Source organism: Barbatula barbatula (assembly GCF_947034865.1).
Source record: "Barbatula barbatula genome assembly, chromosome: 16".
NCBI lineage: Eukaryota > Metazoa > Chordata > Actinopteri > Cypriniformes > Nemacheilidae > Barbatula > Barbatula barbatula.
The window spans coordinates 21,329,803-21,349,692 of record NC_136779.1 but is presented as its reverse complement, the minus strand read 5'-3'; the positions used below and the strand labels follow the sequence as shown (position 1 = coordinate 21,349,692).

The window sequence follows — 19,890 nt, the reverse complement described above, 5'->3', positions numbered from 1 at the left end:
TCCCAGTAAAGCCTCATTAGGGTGAAAACCGTCAAAAAGAGGAACAAGAACGAAATAGAGAAACATTCGAAAAAAAGAACACACGAAACACGGAGAGATGAGTTGACACTGAACACAAACTCTTTGTCACATGACCGTTTCGAGTCATTCTGTCTACAAATGTCAGACCAAGGGTGTTGTCTAGAACGCACAGGCTTCAGGGAAACATTTCAAGGTCATTCTTCTCCTCAGTTGAAGTGCTTTTGACCGTTGGGCTGATAACATGAGCCCGGTCGACAGCAAATCTCACTCTGTACAAAGATCATCATCATACTATCGTGATAAATGCATACGAAACCTTTCAAGGTCATATTTGTTCAATTGAATGCTTCCTTTCAATTCCAATGATACTTATAAACAGACGACTTTTGTCATCAGCGGAATTAAAACACTTATAAGTGATTGCAGTTAGTTGTTTTGTGTGGATTCACCGCACAAGTTGTAGAGAAGATGAAAGGCGGGCAGACAAGAGCGAAACAGGAAGAACCGGTTGAGGAGAAACTCATGATTTGGTTCACAATGGAACGCTGACAAATAAATATCAAGAATACCGCAGATGCTCTAAACAATCGTTCAGTCAGACAGATGCGTCGTCCATTGACAAATAACTATTACTTGAGATAGAAATAATACAGATCCGTATTCAAGAGAAGTAATATTCAGTATTACAGTGTACAGTATAAGAGCATCATCATCTATCTAAAGAAAACTCTGACCTGTAGTTAGGTGACAGAAGGACATTTTGTAAGAAGTCAGCAGTTGAGTTTGTCCTTATTTTCTACAACCGTGACTTGAAACAATGGAGCATTTTTTGAGTGTACAGCATACTGTAGTACACACTTCCCATTACTGCCTGTCATACTACAGTAGGAAGATAAAAATTATGCAACACAATGAAATGCCACAGACAATTACTTTTGGTCTTCTTACGAAATCATTTTAAGTTCTAGGTTCTCAAAAGAATACCATACATATTTCTTTTTTAGATTTAAATAACAGGAAAGCGTGCAAGTATAAAAGTTCAAAGTGCTATAACGTGTGCTACATCCGAAAATGACATTTCCATAACCCTTTACATTAAGGTAGCCTTTATGAAGCTTTCGTAAATGTGTTCATTTATGATTAATAAATAATTTACGAAAGCAGTTATGAAAGTGTACATAGAAAGGCGTCGATCAGTAAAGCAAGCCGGTCTGTAAAAACATCAACAGCTTCTATGCAAAACAAGTGACAATAAACAAAACAAGTTTAGAAAAGATTTAATCTTCATTCACAGAGATGAACGTCAGACGTTATGCTTCATTCCAGAGAAATATTAATGCACATACGCTATTAAAAAACAGTTACATTGTGCTCCAATGAAACGGCAAATTAAAAGGTTTAAAAATGCATTTATAAAGGCATATGTTTAATAATCATTCCATTGCCGTATTAATGCATTCAGTTTGCTTTGTAAACGTGAAATACTTCCTATAAAACTTGGCATACGACGTTAAGATAAAAAATATTACTATAAAAAAAGTTAAAGATCTTCAGCATTCAGTTCCCCAACAGGATTATAAATATGTGTCCCTGCCAGAAAATCACTCTCAGTGTGTGCAGGTGAATGTTTGGCTCTGATGTACAGATCAGTGCGTAAATAAGTGCGCTTGAAAAGTCCAATAAGAGGTTTTAGTGTGAAACACTGATCAAATGCTTTCTGGTTGACCGTAGATAAATATTACCGTACTGTACACGTTTACCACGGTACAGCTGGAGATGAACACTGTACACACGGCCGCTACAGGAAAGCATTAAAGTTTTGTCGAACACTAAAAACGTACTCGAGTATCAAAACTGCATAAGATATTAAGGCTTGTTGTAAGGAAGATTTTAGGTTTAAGCCTCAAACCAAAAGCAACATTTTTACAATAAGGTAAGAAAATAAACTATGCTAGATTCTCTGCAAATATTACAGTCTTATTATATTAATATTCAAACATCCTTAAAACAAGAAAATAAACTGACGAAGAAAGAGTTGTTTGCATTGTAAGAAAGTTAATCCTCCAAATCTCTGTCCAGGTATTTCTGTATTCTCACACAGCGAGGACAGGCGGGACATTGAGCCTTACAGGAGGAGTGGAAGACCGTCTTACACACACCACATCTGAGACCGAGAGAGAGAGAGAGAGAGAGAGAGAGAGAGAGAAAATTTGCCCATCAGCTCCAGGTTCACATGGTCAGAAAAAGGACGTAAACAACACTGGACCCCATTGCCTTCAATTATAAGGACACGAAACCACTGACACATTTCTCAAAATATCTAAAAGAAAAGTCAAATACATGTTTGAATGCCATGAGTGTACGAGACTCATTTTTTGTTGTCTCAATCGCTTCCTTTGTTTGTAAGTGGCTTTGGGTAAAAGCGTCTGCTAAATGACTAAATGTAAATGTAGGACGTGATGTTGGAGTACGTACCTGGACGTGCTGTCAAACTGAAAGGGGAAGATGATGTCATGTGTATTGCAGATTTGACAAATGAAGCCCCTCTGGGTGCAAAGGTCACAGTGGTGCACATGCTTAGAAGTGACCTGAATCAGAGACTGCAGGTAAGATTCATAATGTCCATCCGCTATCTGTCAGAGAGAGAGAGATTGAGATTGATCTGGCAAACAGCTGATTTCTTTTAGTATATGTAATACTTTTGTCAATAGATAATGATGATTAATCGCACACTAATCGTGATTAACAGTAAACATGAAGAATACTTATAGAGCGATATCGGCTTTATAACAAACAACACTGATGTAGATACCTGCTGCAGGTCCAGCACACTGTACACATCACTGTTCTCCAGTAAATACGTCCTCTGCTGAAGTCTGCGAACATACAGATTCCCGTCACATAACAACTTTAAACACCAGATAACGTGTACAGAAATACACAACAAACACACACACAAACACACACAGAGCCACACCTGGGCTGGATTTGTTTGCTGATGTCACTGCGGCAGATGAGGAGGTAGTCGCCTACGAAACGCAGCTGCTGTCTGAGCTTCTGCACTTTTGACATATCATCTGCGTGATCAAACAGGTGAGGATTCAAAGCGTGCATGTTGAGGAGCGGTTCGTGCTCGATTTGAGCCATCAAGCGCAGGGCTCGTCTTGACACCTGAACACACACACACACACACATTTTTTACACATGGACTGAGACATCTGTCAGCAACGTCTAGTACACAACCATCTCATAAGGCTCTTAAACGGATTTGGATTTCTCTATGATGGCCGTATGTGCTTCTCGGATCCTGTTCGATTCCGTAAGGACAGAAAGTATAATACTTTTGTGTTACGTCTTATAGTATAGTGAAATACACAACCTTTGGGTGAAATACACTACACTGGACTTTTCTCACAGTCTTCCATTTGCTTAGATGTTCTAGTTAGTACACGTTCCTGAAGAAATCACTCACCAAACGTGCTGTCAGGTCCCAGTTGTGCACCATGCGGGAGGGGATGATGCTGACGTCTCCATGGTGACAGGTCTCACAGTAATGATGACCTGAGAACTCGCAGAGTCTAGCTCTGTCTTTAGAAACGCCGATCTGTCGAGAGCAGCCTACAAAAATATGAACAACACAATCTCGAGTGAGAGAGCACAGACACAAACATCACATTAGTCATTTCGTGGCCACTTGATATAAGGTGTGACCAAAAATCTGTTATTTACAGAATTTTCACTTTGCTAACGTATGTTGTTTCTTGGAGAATCTACTGAAATGCAATATAATTTACATATATTGTGCATTAAGACCTTGCATAATAAAAATTATAATGAGCTATTACTATCTACAGACAACCTCACCACTAGATGCCACTAATTGACCTTTCAATGTGGAAAAAATATATTTTGAAAACATGTGGCAAGTTGACTGGCACAATTTGTATTTAAAAATAGCTGCGATAAAATGTATATTTATCTTGCATGGTCAAGCTGTTTGAAATCCTTAATATGGAAATGAATTCATATGAACATATCTTAAATGTTGGCTTGGGGAAAACTGTATTGCCTCAGAGAATATATATATATATTTCAAGTGGTGTAACGATAAATATTTTTTTGTAATGCAACAAAACTCTCGACTGCGGCGGTATGAACGCAGAGTTACTCCGTTTCAAAGCGAAGATTTGCATTGAATTTTTTTTTATAACATCAAGACACAAACAATAAGCTCTCATACCTGCACATTTGTAATTCTGCGCATCTAATCCTGTCTCTTTGGGGACTATGGACAGGTGAGACAGCAGCTTTCCTTCACCTTGGAGTCTGTGTTGAACCAGCTTGTGAACATTCTCCCCCTGGACTCTTCCGGACGATGAGTCGCCCCCGTCATCCTCAGTCTCCAGATACAGGTCGAGAGCTCCTCTGATCAGGTTCCTCCATCCTCGCGCTTCCTCGCCACTCTCCGCCCTCAACGTCATAGTCTCCTGTGCGGTCAGAACCTTAAAAAATGCAGGGCTGCCGAGAGAAACATCCGGAACCACGTCCCGGATGGTCCCTATGGAGTATGAGAAGATTGCCGTCTTGGTGGTTTCCTGGACGCTGTAACCCCTGAGTGCCTCCAGGGATAGAGAGAGCACAAGAGACCTCCAACCTTTCTCCTCCACGTTCTGATAGACCACCGCCTCCTTTATAGCGTCCATCTCCGGGTCTGTGTGACGGGTCCAATCTAACTTAGGAGGATCTGCGATGGCACGCTCCGGGCTCGAGGGAGCTGAAGACGGCGAGGGGACTTCACGGTCGTCGGCTAGCACCTCCCACGCCTCATCTTTCACGAAGGGGCGTAGTTTGCCGATGGCCTCCACGATGCGGTCCACCCAGTCTTCGGCCTCGCCTCGGGACGGGGCCCGCAGGTATAGTCTCTTGCCATGGAAGGTGAGCCGGAAACGTCCCTCGGTACCTGAGGAGAGGTGGACGTCCTCGCAGCGCAGCAGGGACAGGTTTTCGTAGCAGACGCGCTCCTCTGCGTTTATGTAAAGTCGTAACTCGAACGGCGAGAGCTCGCAGTAATAATCCCACCACATGCCCACAGCACTGCGTCTCTCCAGCTGACCCAGCTTCAGAAGACCCTTGAACGGGTTAGGGAGACCTTAAAGAAACAGACAGAGTTACACATGCTCACATGGTCAGCAGGCAAAACTACTTTTAAAGCAAGAGTTCACCCAACCTCCTGTCATTCAAAACCTGAAAAACAATGGAAGATATTTTGAGAAATGTCTTTGCGGTTTTGTGTTCGTACAATGGAAACAAAGTTTTTCAAAATATCTTCTTTTGTGTCATACAGGTTAAATAAAATGACATGGGTAAATGGTGACAGAATTTTCCAGAGCTATCCATTTAAGACAACTCGAGAAAACCCGTCAAGGTGCAGTTTGTAAAATCTGACGCTAGAGGGCTCACATTCAAAACAACGGGAACTGTCATCTTCAACTTCACCACAAATAATCAATCAGACGTGAATGAGAAATCACGTTTATGGATGATGTTGCGTTTGATGACTTTATTTCATTATAATGAATTAGCATTCATTAAACGTTATTCATCAAATTAATGCATTACTATTTAGTCAGATGATATAAAAACGATTACTGCTTGTTCAGTAACAATAAAACTAACCTTGTCGATCGATATAATCGAGGGCAAGAGCTGGAGACCCTTTTATTAGGGAGATGTAAGATCTGGAGAAAGCCTAATGGCGCACACGAATCACATGAGGCACCTCAGCTAATCATATAACAGCATCTAGTGTGCTTTCCTGCATTCAAGGGCGCAGGCCTTCCATCAAGTGTCTTTGGCAACGTGGATATGACGCCATTGACAGGCGACTACCAGACAGGATCCGTGTCACTGGTTAAAATGGCAATTTTCTCACGATTTACAAATAGTTGGAAGATATTGCAAGTACTCAACTGGTATATACAAATAACTCCGGCCTAGTGGTTTTTAGATATTTTACTGCACAAAAGTTACAAACTGCACCTTAAATGTCATGTCAGCTTCTATGGCTGTTCATGGCGAGAGACATAATAATTATAAAAACTAAAATATGTATGAGAACCTGCTAATGCAAAAGCAATACAAAACATGTATACAGCTATATTGCATTTTACCATTTTGTCTGCGATGAACTACACTAGGTGGTGACTGGACGCTGTCTGGTTCAGGCGTGGTCTTCATCTGCCCGTTCATTTGTGTGGCGTCAACACTGATATGTCCTTCAGAGTTCCTTGTTTCGGGTTTATAAAAATCGTCCTCTGAAATCCAAGACGTGTATTTCTGAAAGACAAAGAACAGTCTATTAATCAGAAAACAGTTCTGACTCTAAAGTCAACTTACTTGTAAAGAACTCGAACTTGGAAGACGACAGATTTTCTCCCAAATTTTCATTCTCGTTTATTTAAAGGGATAGTACACCCAAAAAAGATATTTTGTCATGAATTGCCCTCTACTTGCTTCAAACCGGTATTTTTTTCTTTGGTCTGTCGAACACAAGAAAATATATTCGGAAGAACGTTAGCAACTGATAGTTCTGGGACACCATTGACAATCATAGTAGACAACATGTAAATGGGAGTCAAAAGTGCTCCAGAATGTCTTTTTTGTTAAACAATACCATCTACTATCATTTTTCTACTATTGTAGTCAATGATGTCAGTTGCTAACATTTTTCCTAATATTTTTCTGTGTCCAACAGAACAAAGAAATGTAAACAGGTTTAGAACAACTCGAAGGTGAGTAATTCATGACAGAAACGATATATATTCGTCTATATACTTCTCATACGTTGTACAGTACCGAGTATATTTCTAGATTCAGTCAACTAATGAAGCGTTCTTTAAAGGCATAGTTCCCCTGTGTTCCACAGACAAAATAATGTTTGGTTGAGGGTGAAAAAAATATGACAGAATTGTTCTGGGGGGATGAACTATCCCTTTAAATTTTGAGAACACGAATCCTTAAAAACACTCACACAGGAGTCTGTGGATGTTCTTCTGGTGGTGGAACGTCTGAGTATTGTGTGTCTGGCATGTTCCACTGGACTCTCTGAAGAAGGAGCTTGAACTTTGAGGTCAGAGGTCTCTGGAGGAGGACGATGAGCATCCTGAAGGTCTGAGGTCTTCTCTGAGGTCTTTGTGAGAGGAGAAACTCTAAAAGGACCACAGGAGGAGGCTAAGATCTTGCTCTTTTTCTCTCTTTCGGATGACTCGTTGGCTGCGTTTCTAACTTTAAGTCTTGTGGTTTCGACTAGAGTCTCAGATGCTGCTGTTGTAGTCTTTGAGATCTCTTCTGATTTATCTTCAGAGGAAAGTTCAGGCGCATCAATGAAACGTGGGCCGGTTTGGTGTGCAGCCGGAGGCGGGTTGATGTCTGCGTCCGTACCCGTGGTACCTCCGGTCAGGTCATCGGGAGCAGATACGAAGTCATCAAAGTCCTGCTTTATCACGTCCTGACCAGACGAGCTGCTCTCTCTGAGACAAACATATGACATTATTACAACAGATAATTCACCAACAAATATCATAAGATTACATTTAGCATATCACTAATAAAACTATCCACGTCATCGTGTCATATATAATTGTAAAACTGAGATGACTCTACTCACTCTGAAAGTGAATTCTTCCCCTGTGCAACGTCAGCATCACAGTTCCAGCCTTCTCTCTCAGGACTCTTGGGTTCATGACCCTGCAGGAGACTATCGGAGCTCAGGCTGGTGGACAGCTGTGATGAACCCGACGTGTCCAGGCTCACGTTCCACGAGGTCGGAGGTGTACTCGCCTCACAGCTTTCAGCTTGCTCTTTCCTTGGCTCCTTGTGGACCACTTCCTGAGCCCAATCTGAGCCTCCGGACCCTCCGGAGGACTGAGAGACCGTATCCAAAGATTCCTTGCGCTTGGGGCACAGCTGGTCCTCCTCAGCGGGAGCAGGGCAGCAAAGCCCGGCGAGGACCAACGGCGTGTTTGTCCACTCGTTCAGCACTGCCGATTTGTAGGACAGCTGGAAGGTCAGCGAGGACAAACCCTGAAGGAGGGTGAGCAGAACCTCGCGGTCCTCTGGGTCCAGGAGAAGAGCTCCGGGCTGGTAGTGGGATCCCAGGTTAGAGCCCTCACGGAGCAGAGACGTCAGGTAACACTCCAGAAGGCCGTCGTTCAGTGCCAGGCGAACCCACGCTCTACAGCGCCCAACGTCTGAGTTGATGAAGCTCAGGCGCTCTAGTTCTTGAATAACATCTCTGTAAGTAAACAAAGATTTAGATGTGACTTTCATGACTGTTTTAGAGCTCAGACTCTTTTGATGTTGACTGTGAATGATAGCACAGATGAGTCACAATAACCTTGGTAGACCTTGGCTTAACTCTCTAAACTTGACAATATTACGACGATAAATATATTCAAGAGCTATATTCTTACAATATGGTTTTAGTTCTATTAATGTCATATAACTTGAGCAAGCAAGTGACCTGCATCAACAAAATAATAATGTGATGTTGTAATTTACTAGATATTATTCACTAGGTTCCCTTTTTCTTATTTGTATGCACATTGTGGAAAGCGCGATATAAATCAAATTGAATTGAAAATGTTACTAGAGCAACCAAAGCTAGGAACGCCTTCTGACGACCTCGTTGCAAGAGACTTGCGACACTCTGAACGCAGAGTTAAACCTGGTCTAAGGTTGACACCTGTTTCTTTGAGGTTCCAGAAACCCTCAATCTCTCACTAAAGGGCCTTTATGGACCCGACTAAGTGTCACTTGACCAATGACCACAGAGCCACATGATTCAACTAATCCTGCCACAATCCTCACACAGTTTCCACTCCATGACTCCCAACCGCTGTCAAATTGCTCATCCGGAAAGATCTTTGGATTTACTTGTTTTAGGGGTGAATTCATTTTGTGCAGAAGTTAAATACACACATAGTTAACACCAGAAACCTTGAACTACTCATTCAAATTTTAAAGACAGATGTGAAGCAGATGTGAAGAAATGACCCGATTAACATTCTCAGCCTCTCAGTATGAGCCACAGATACATTGTTCTCAGTTTAAAACCCTTAAAAACACCACCTTTCACAATCTTTTCAGCTCTATTTGTAGCTCTAGCTCAATGTATAAAGGCTTGGACGACCCACCTGTGGGTGACAGTTTTAAGCAGGCTCCAGAAAACAGGCTGAGGAACGGCTCCTCGTGACCCTCCCTTGCGCCCAAGACCTCCTCCATCCGAGCGGATGAACTTGCTCTTGATACCGTGGATGAAGACGGCTTCCAAAGCACAACACAGGAGGTTTGCCTCCTGATCCTCACTGGTGACCACGGTGTCTGTAGTAACATACCGCTTCTGCAGGACCTTCAATGTTTGTGCAATGTTTTCCTTGATCCACTGAGGAGGAAAGAGAGAGGTAAAGGGATATTTAGAGTCAAATGTCCTCATGTTTCACTCACTCTCAAGGCATCCTGACTGAATCTTCTTGAAGAATAATGCAGTCGGAGTTATAATACAACTTATCATTTTACTTCCAAGCGGTAGAATGGGCGTCCAAAAAGTGCATCCATCAACACGGCTCCGTGGTCTTAAAGGTCTTCTGAAGCGAATCGATGCGTTTGTTTGAGAGAAATATCCATATTGAGTTAATAATTAACGTTAATGTCTAGCTTCCGTTATCCCTAGACTGCGCGTGAACCTGAGGCTTGTGTATACGGCAAATTATGGTAATGAAAGCTCCCGCGCAAAAGAGACGGCATCCTATTGGAAGGTGGAAAATGCTGCGTTCATCAGCGGAACTTACAGACTATGTCATTTGTCGGAAAAACAAGCCTCAGGTTGATCGGAAGATGTTTGTTAAGACCACTGAGCCGTGTCGAGCAGTTCTTTGATCGATGGATGCACTTTTTGGAGCTTCAAAAAAATCTACGTTCATTCACTTCCATTCTGCCGCTTGGAAGTCAAAGGATACGTGGTATTATAACTCCTTATATTGCATTATTCTTCAAGAAGAAAGTCATATTCAGTCTGGATGCGGTTGAGGGTGAGTACAACATGGGGAAATATAGTTTATATCCCTTAACAGTGCTCAATACATTGATCTCAACACCTTTTTGGACAGAAATTGATGAGCTCTGACAAACAAAGCTAGTTAAAAAAATAACTAAACTTCTGTATCAAAGCTGTCATTTATATCACGTGTCCGCTGCGCACTGGAAGTTTGAGGTAAGAGAAATTGGGTCACAGGAACAATGTCAAAAGTAAGGCAGTTAAAAGTTAAGAAAATATCAAAAACAACACAATAAAAAAGCTCAAGATTGTGCTCTGATGGCTCTCGAGGATCTGAGGCAAAGAGCGCAGAACACGCACGTCAACACCGACTGTCTTCAGCCATGTGATTGTGAGCCAAACCTTCAGACCGTCACCTGACATCAGCTGACTGACCACAAAAAGCTGTCAGACCACAAAAAGCTGTCAATCAAAGCTCTGGAAATTCACCATGGCAACTATAAGGAGTCAAGGTCAGTTAAATGATTTGTGCTTAGAAGTTGTCTTTCCAGGGTATGGCTTAATGCCAAGACAGCATGTCAATACGCTTTTCTGACACTTCAGTTACAGTAGATGCTGAGAGCAAATATGGAAATGAAATAATAAGGAAAAAGCCACAAGGAAAGCGTCACTTCTCTCATTAAGGCGATTAAAGCTGTTCTTTTTATTCACGTACAACAATACGGCACGTAACCAGAGGTTTCTCAGACTCACATGCACGCGGCACGCTAAAAGGGCCATACGACAAACAGTAAAGGGACAGATCACCCAAAAATGAACATTCTGTCATCATTCACCCTCAGATTGTTCAAAATCTGTAAATCTGTCATTTCTATACATTTCTTTGTTCTGATGAACACAGAGAAAGACATTTGGAAGAATGTCAGTCACCAAACAGATCTCGACACCCATTAACTCCCACAGCAGGGACATTAAACACCGCGGGAGTCAGTTTGGGAGTCTGACACTCTTCCAAATAGCTTCCTTTGTGTTTAACAGAACAAAGACAGGTATACCCGTTTTGAACAATGAGGGTGAATAAAAAAATCATTTTTAGGTTCAAGTTTAAAACAGAACGCACAAAGACAAAATGCACTCGTCTCTATGGGTGGCTAGAGGAAGTTACAAAATAAGTTCATAAATTGAAATACAAAACACATTTGTCTTGATTTGAAATAACGTGCACCGTACGGGCAGACAAACACAAAGTGCGTGTCAACTTGTATAAGTGCCACCTGTCGCCATCAAAGTGTGTCTACCTGCCGAAACCTCCGCCAGCTAATGTAACAGGAGGTCAACTAACCTTAAACACGAGGAAGTTACAAACCTGCTTAACGTCTTTGGTCTGTGGGCTGCTGTCGGTTGTTTGGGTGGCCAGCATGGCTCGAGTCCGGATCAGTGCCGCTCGACGAGCTGCAAAACAAATCCGCACATAATACAAAAGTAAGGAAGGTTTGTTTAAACATGAAGCTTATTGGCAATCTCCGTTGACAGAATAGTGGAAGTGACACAGATCACGTTTCCTCTGCGGCTATAGATGTGACAACAGATTTCAGTCACAGTCCATAATAATAAAACACCAGTCGCTCGCAATCAGTTAGTGAAGAAAACATCTGACAAAAACAACGTGTTCATTCCATACAGCATAAACGCGCGTGTGTGTTATTTGTATCATCTACACTTGAACATTTGGTTCTGTACCCTGTTACGCAACATCGTGTTGTGTCTTTAGTTTCTTGTACAAACTACAAGCATGAGACCGTCTGTCTGTCTGTCTGTCTGTCTGTCTGCTCTTCACACATCCCACAACACATCGCTGGAAAGCTTTAGCATACAGTCGCGCACTCACCATGTTTGTCGGTGGCTTTTGAAATCTCTGCTCCTGCTGACGGGAACAAACATGAGTCGCTGTCACGTTCGGTCACTGTTTCAGATCAGCTGAGGCGAAAAGCATGACGGGAAGTGAGCGCACGGTTCCTGTTTACGAACACGGCATTGCGTGAGTCTTGCGCAGCCTTGAGCGTGCAGAAGCCTAAAGCGAGACAGATTCGGAAGGGACTAGAATTTGATAGTCTTCTTTAATTAACTCTGCATATAGGAATTTATTGTGTGTCTGATATTTGACCTGTGTTTTGACTTCCATAACCTTTTATGTTTTACTTATAGTCAATGTTTTCTTGTACAGCTGCTTTGTAACAATGAAAATTGTAAAAAGCGCTATAAATAAAGCTGACTTGACTTGACTTGACTTGACTAATGTTCCTGTTTACAAACGTTGGATTTTAAGATCGTGACCCTGCATAGTGAATGAATGAAGGTTTATTCAGTTACTGAAATATATGTACAGAAAATTCATTACAAATACATTTACATTTAGTCATTTAGCAGACGCTTTTATCCAAAGCGACTTACAGATGAGGAAACATTGGAAGCAATTATAACAACATAGACAACAAAATACATAAGTGCATCAAACTAGTCCATTAAAGCCTAGCACAGTATAAAAAGCTAAGAATAGTGAGGTTAGTAATTTTTTTTTTGAAAGAAGCTAAGGGAAAAGAATTAGGAAAAATCAATCAGCGACATGTTGACGGAAGACACAAACAAAGTACATTACAAATAAGAACAAAGACGGTAACCGAACAGGTGTAGGCTGAAGCCGTGGCTTATTGAGCCTTCCCTGTTTACAAAACAACATCTACCCATCAAAGTTAAGCATAAACAATACCTGCATAAATATATAGGTACATACACACCTTATCATAAATATGATATGACACACGTTTGGATTGTTTAAAGGGACCTGTGTTTTCTATTCATCTTAAATTATTTTGTATTATTATTTATGTTAAAAAATGTAGGTTTATAACGTGTAAATTGTTTAAGAGAAAGACACAGAACAGTTGATACTGTAAACTGAAATCGAAGATCGGTGGCCACTTGACCAACATTTTATGCGCAACTCTAGCGCAGCGTTGACAGGCTGTTACAGAGAAAAAAGTGTGTTGTTTTATCTTCTTTTAATGTTGAAAGTGAGTCTGCTGAAAGCTTGGTATCCGCTTTAGAAGCGCATTTAACTAAACAGGATGTACAGTGTAACTAATTGTAACGATAATGTACCTCTTAAGTACACATCTATAGGAAATAATACGCAAAGTTTGGGTTATAAAGAAGAAATTCAAACATACTGTAGGTGTATTTTAAGGGGTAACTATTTTAATGACGTGGTGTGCATGACTTTACAACAATAGCCTGAACATTGTTATCACAATGTTCCCATAAATACGCTTTCTTGTGTATTATTTAAGGTAGGAGTTCTTATTTATTTATGATAGCAAACAAGGGGAAATGATGCGCATGACTTTCATCTTAGTTGATTGATTGTAGGATTAATAGTCACAAATCATAGTTTTGTATTATGAGTTATGAGTTCGATTCATGAGTTGTAATTTTTAAAAAGCGCAAAATCAATGTTGCTATTTTGATAATAGCATATGCAGCTCACTTATCATTTATATTTTACCCCTTTATTCCCCAAACATTGTTCCCCTTTACCTACATATATATATACTGAAGAGGTAAAGGAATTGCGGTACATTGGGCGCCGTAATCTAAAACGTTACCGAAATGTTTTTATTTATTTCTCATCCGTTTCCAACAATAGCAACATTCCTGAAAATAATTTCCTGAAATAATAAATGTTTCTTGAATGCATAAATAAAACAAACACAAAATGAATGAATCAAATCAAAAGTACAACAACAACAAAAACACGCATTACTCACGCATACTCCATTTCTCATTTACATATGAAAGCGTCTCCGATGATGAAACGTTAACGAAACAAATCTGACGTCACTGCATTACGATGACGCGCGCTTTCGATTTCACTTCCTCAAAGTTCCAGGTTTGGAGTTTCCGCTCACACGTTCCATTGTCACGCACACACGTATTATTACTATTAAAAGTATTATAAGCCAAATTAAACTCGTACCCACTGTTATTGAATATGACATTATTTTGATGTATTAGTATTATACACGTTATATCTGGACTGTTACGCTCACTGTAGAAAGCGGCATAATCGACATTTTCTAACAATATAAATAACATTATATTGCGCAAGTCACCTGTAGCCCAGCTGAAACAAAAACAATACAAATAAAATGCAAATAGTTTCCATTATAAAACCGTCAGCTGTTTAGACCATTAAAGCCATTACAAAATCGGGTCTTTTCTGGTATAATTGAATGGTGGTCCTCATCGACCAGACAACATCTCACCATTGAACCCAACACATAGTCGGTATAGACCCACACAGACCATTATAGTTCAGATTAAAACTGTAGCTATTTCCATATTACCAAGCATTGCATCCATTAGAATGTGTTTTTAGTGCATCGCATCAATAATGGAATAGCCTATTATGGCATATAGGGTTTAAAAACGAAGTATACACTACATCACTACAGCTACAGTAGTATATTTGTAAAAATAGTAAGATCAATGTACACGTAAATTCCAGCACTTTAAGTGTATTGCGTAATCGCGCCACACCTCACTCAGGTGTAACGCGTGCTTTCAGGTCACTGACTAGAAAGTGAAAATCCAGGTGTAATTCCCATATGCTCTCTTAAAAACAACGGACATCATGGAGAAGCTCATTCAGCATCACACATCTCAAGAGAATATCAGAATCTGTAGACTGAGTGGAATAAGTCGTGGATCTTTCTGTCTGTGGATAATAATTCATCATGAGGATGTTTGTTCGTCCATCACTGCTGTGCCTGGTGCTGTCAGTCTGCACCATCCGACCTGTGCCGGGTTGCAGGTGGATTAAACACAAATTCCAACATCACCACAGAGTATCTTTGGATCTGATTGAAAAGATGGTGAGCCTTCCATTTGTTTACAATAAAGAAAACCTCAATTATTTGTGTTAATGTTTGGAAGTTCCCAGATGAAAATGTTACTGCTCAGAAACAGTTTCTCAGGAGATCTGGTCTTAATTAAGTCTCAGATGTTTCTCCAACAATTTCTCAGGGGAAATACAATAAAACCACATGAGACGATTGTGCTGATTTCGATAAGAAATGTTTAAATTCATGTCGAGATCTTTCGTATCATTGACTTTGATTGCAGATGTGGCAAGTCTTGTTGGGTTTAGTTTAAAACACACAGGGGCAGTTTCCTAAACCCAGTCCCAGACTCATTTAACTGTATATATTGGACTAACTAAATGTTGGTTCATCTCGGAGCGTTTAGGTCTGAAATTGTTTGTTAATTCTATTGTTGAATTCAATTGTTTTCTCGTTACTCTCTAGGGAGAGAAAATCCCAGAGGGCCATAAAAACAAATCCTTCAACCCCATTCCATATGAACTGATCAACAGCTACAGGGCAGTAGAGGTCAGTACAAGATGAATGAGTGAATCCTGATCAATTCCTTGGATTGTGGATCCATATTGATCATTTTTTGTCTCCTCAGGGTGAGAAACAGATTCTGTTTGTTATTCAGAGTTTGATGGAGATCACGGCCCTCTTTGAGGACGCTGAATCTGCACCGTGGGATAAAAACACAATGGAGAATTTCTCGAACATCATCCATGAGCAGATTAACGGCCTCCAATTATGCGTGAGTAAAATGTGTGACTGAGAAATAAATGAGCGAGTCATGAGACATTTTTCACAGTCAAAGTGTGTTCTTTTTATTTGAACCGTAGCAGTCCGTAACAGAAAATCTAGAAAGCAGTACACACATTTGCATATGTATGTACATGAGCAATAATAACACGAAGAACTCGTTGGTTTCTCTTTCTTACTGCAGGGCGCTTTCAAAACGAAGAGGAATAAAAAGCTACATCTATATTTTAGAAGACTGAGGCAAATGACAGAGTTGAAGACGGTAAGAATCATGAATGTCAGTAATAAATGACGAATGTTATCCCAGAGCTGTATGTGAACTCATGTAAATGATGTTGTTTTGTCTCTGTCAGGAGGATGCAGGCTGGGAGATCATCAGAGCTCGAGTCATAAGCCTCATGAAACAGCTGGAATTTTTCTCCTTCTACACTCACGTTTAACTGAAGCCTACAAAGAAAAACCTAAAAAACATTTCTGTCAGTCAGGCTCTTCCGTTTATGGATTTCATCAAAAATACATATATTTATTGTTTACTTGTGTTTATTGTCCTGTTTGCTAAATTATTTATTGAAATTATTGATTATTAATGTATTTTTATTTATGCCTATTTATTTTTCTTTTATATACAAATGTCTCAAATATGAATATTTTGTCATATGAATAATGGATTTATTAATGCTGGCATTCAATAAAAACATATCGTTTCAATATCTTCTGTAAATGTCTTTAGTATCACTCACACTTTTTACATTAACAGATTGATGACATGCTCATCCGTTTAAACACTGGCCATGGTCTGCCTCGGTTTATTTCTCTTTATTACATCACTGCTTCCCCATCGCAGGGCAATGCATCATTTTAACTTCATAACTTTTAGTAAAGTCTCGAATTGAATGCAAATAAATCTGTAACGTCAGATTGTCTGTCGAATGACACGATACACTGACACAATACAGCAAGAGAGATAAACATGTGGATTTTTGGGGTGAAAAAACGAATGAACAATGTGAAATTCACCTTTAAAATGAATCCTTTTTACTGCAATAAAACAGGGCACGAATAATTATAAAGCGTCGAAAATGATAAACCTACTTGTTTCAAAGTAGATAGAAATGTATTTGTGAAATCACATTTGCATTTACATTTAGTTATTACCAGGTTTGTGTTTATAAAAAAGAGCTTTCCATATATGAAGGCCTTACATTTATGAAATGTGATAAAGAAAATAAATAATTGGAATTGTTTAAAAGATATGGTTTTGTTTAAGCGCTTACGGTGTATTTATCTTCTGTTTTTCACATTTAGTTTTCTTGGGTTTCTTAAGCTTCTCCAGATTGTTTGTATCTCAGTTGTATCATATTCTAAGTATGCAATGACTTATAATTGTACAACTTTTCTTAATATTGGCCTGCAAGGCTATTGTTCAAATGCATAATAAAATCTTTATTCATTGTGTACAATTTATGTCTACAGACATACTACTTCATAGATAATCTAACCAAACAAGCCAAATACATTTCTCTAAAACACCAGAAGATGGCGCTACGTCCATACATACAATCTACTGTGACGTCATCAGTTTTCAGATTTGAGCTACTTTTTTAACTTACTTAATACTTTGTTTAAACGAATAAAAATGACCATTGGGATTATTAATATCACTTCATGAATATAACAATATTCCTTATTAAAAAGATCACACATTAAAATAATTTATTGTGTTTAGTCAATTTGTAAACATGTTCAGATTTGTGGTTGTTGAAATAATTAGTTTGAGTTTTCAGGAGTCATCATTCTCTTTTTTTTCTGTTTATAGTACTTGTTTTATTTACAGAACTTAAACATTTCTAAAAGACATTTGTTCATTAATGAATACATTATTGGGTAATGGTGTTAAGTCTATTTATATTATAGTGATAAGGATGAAATTGAATAATCACAATATGTGACAATTACTTGTTGAATGAAACAAAAAAATCATAATAATCCTTACACAATGAGGACAAGAGACATGGGATTTTTCTTTTATTACAACATGAAATAAAAATTAAACCATTAAATTATAGGAATAGTTCACCCAAAAATGACATTTAAGCCATAATATACTCACCCACATGAAATCCGTATGACTTCCTTTTAAATAGCATGATGGATAGAGCTCCATTTTCAAAGATTAAAAAAACACCCATTAAGGATTCTACGATCAATCCTCCATCATAAGAGTAATCCACACATCTCCAGAGTTAATAAATGCCTCATGAATCATGACACAAAACAATACATTTGGGATCAAAAACTATGAATATATTGAGTGAATTAAGTCACGTTTAGATGTAAACATGATTATCACTGTCCTCACTCAAAACATCAGCACCGAAGCTCCTCTTTTGAATCTCATTGGTTCTTGTGGTTACAAGTGACATCATTTAAAAAATAAAGCCAATTCTAATTTATAAAACTACAATAAAACTCTGCTGGCCACACACAAAATGTCTGCACACAGGCTACAAATAATTCAATTCAATTTTATTTATAAAGAGCTTTTCACAATGTGCATTGTTCCAAAGCAGCTTTACATGGGAAAATAAGAAAAACACAGATCATGGTGTTTATATAACAAGTTAAATTATTCTAGTAAATAATATCTAATGTCAGCATCTCCTGGTGGTTTATTTAGAATATTTTGCATTAAGTGAATGCTTGGCTGAAAAGATGCGTCTTTAATCTAGATTTAAATTTGGCGAGTGTGTCTGATCTTCTAATAGTGTCGTGAAGGTTATTCCAGAGTTTAGGTGCTACATATGAGAAAGCTCGACCCCCTTTGGTGGATTTAGTTATTCTAGGTATTATCAAAAGTCCTGAGTTTTGAGATCTTAGAGAGCGTGATGGGTTGTAGTGTGATAGAAGCTCTGTTAGGTAGGTAGGGGCTAAACCCTTTAAGGCTTTATAAGGGATTAAAAGAACTTTAAAGTCAATACGATACTTAATGTGTAGCTAGTGAAGGGTTGATAACATTGGGGTTATGTGATGGTATTTTCTGAACTAACTGTAGTTTGTTTATTGATGATGCAGGACAAACACTAGGTAGCGCATTACAGTAGTCAAGTCTTGAGGTCATAAATGCATGAATAAGCTTCTCCGCGTCAGCAACACACAGAATATTTCATAATTTGGCAACATTTCTTAGGTGGAAAAAGGCTGTTTTTGTGACATTTGAGATGTGGTTTCCAAAAAGGTTGCAGTCTAATATAACGCTTAGATCTTTTACAGAATTAGTTGGAGTAACAGTACATCCTTCAACTTGCAGTTTATAATCAGAAATATTCGGTTTACGTGTCTTTGGTCTGATAAGTAATATTTCTGTTTCATAAAAAAGAAATTACAGGTCATCTAATGATTTATATCTTCAATGCACTCTGCCAGCTGGGAGGAATCATCTGGTCTTGATGAGATATATAGCTGAGTATCATCTGCATAGCAATGGAAGCTGATTCCATGTCTTTTAATAATGTTTCCGAGGGGCAGCATGTATATGGAGAACAGCACGGGTCCCAGAACTGATCCCTGAGGTAATCCATAATTTACTTGCGTTAGATTGGATGATTCCCCATTTAAATGGACAAATTGATGTCTGTCTGATAAGTAAGATCTGAACCATTGTAGTGCCTGTCCCGGTCTAAAACCTGACTGAAAAGTTTTGTGTTTGTCACTATTTTGTAAGAAAGAGCACAACTGAGTGCACACTACTTTTTCTAGTATTTTTGACAGGTATGGGAGATTTGAAATCGTCTATAATTTCCTAGTTCGTTGGGGTCCAAGTTTGGTTTCTTGATTAAAGGCTAAATGACGGCCATCTTAAAGGGTCCTGGGACATGGCCTAGATTAATTGACGAGTTGATAATGTTATAAATGGGCTCAATTGCAACAGGTAGTAACTCTTTTAATAATTTAGTTGGTATGGGGTCTAGTAAGTAAGTTGTAGGTTTAGATGTTACAATAAGTTTAATTAAATCCTCCTGTTTTATAGGTGAAAAACACTGGAGCCTTTCTTTTGGGGCGATGGTTGGTGTCATGATTCTGCCACATCATGTCATGTTTCTCTTGGTTTAGTGGCAGGATCATGGCAGAGTCTCA

General features: G+C 39.2%; 2 protein-coding genes across 3 annotated transcripts; one reads left to right on the top strand and one right to left on the bottom strand.

Moving 5' to 3' along the window:
- Positions 1–1,282: 1,282 nt before the first annotated feature.
- On the bottom strand, positions 1,283–12,082 carry plekhm1 (pleckstrin homology domain containing, family M (with RUN domain) member 1). Of its 2 annotated transcripts, none has more exons than XM_079476303.1 (12): positions 11,964–12,082; positions 11,442–11,527; positions 9,216–9,463; positions 7,688–8,314; positions 7,052–7,550; positions 6,192–6,357; positions 4,262–5,170; positions 3,494–3,639; positions 2,999–3,192; positions 2,834–2,897; positions 2,497–2,654; positions 1,283–2,185 (listed from the first exon to the last, which is right to left on the bottom strand). In XM_079476303.1, the coding sequence occupies exons 2-12, from the start codon at positions 11,493–11,495 to the stop codon at positions 2,077–2,079; spliced, it is 3,174 nt and encodes a 1,057-aa protein (XP_079332429.1). In that variant the 5' UTR covers positions 11,496–11,527; positions 11,964–12,082; the 3' UTR covers positions 1,283–2,076. The 2 variants fall into 2 exon arrangements, with proteins under 2 accessions (XP_079332429.1, XP_079332430.1); XM_079476304.1 differs by lacking the exon at positions 11,964–12,082 and adding an exon at positions 11,816–11,957.
- Positions 12,083–14,868: 2,786 nt separating this feature from the next.
- Positions 14,869–16,196, top strand: ifnphi4 (interferon phi 4; the record flags this gene model as incomplete). Its single annotated transcript, XM_079477300.1, has 5 exons — positions 14,869–15,006; positions 15,439–15,522; positions 15,602–15,748; positions 15,941–16,018; positions 16,110–16,196. The coding sequence occupies 5 exons, from the start codon at positions 14,869–14,871 to the stop codon at positions 16,194–16,196; spliced, it is 534 nt and encodes a 177-aa protein (XP_079333426.1).
- Positions 16,197–19,890: the final 3,694 nt, after the last annotated feature.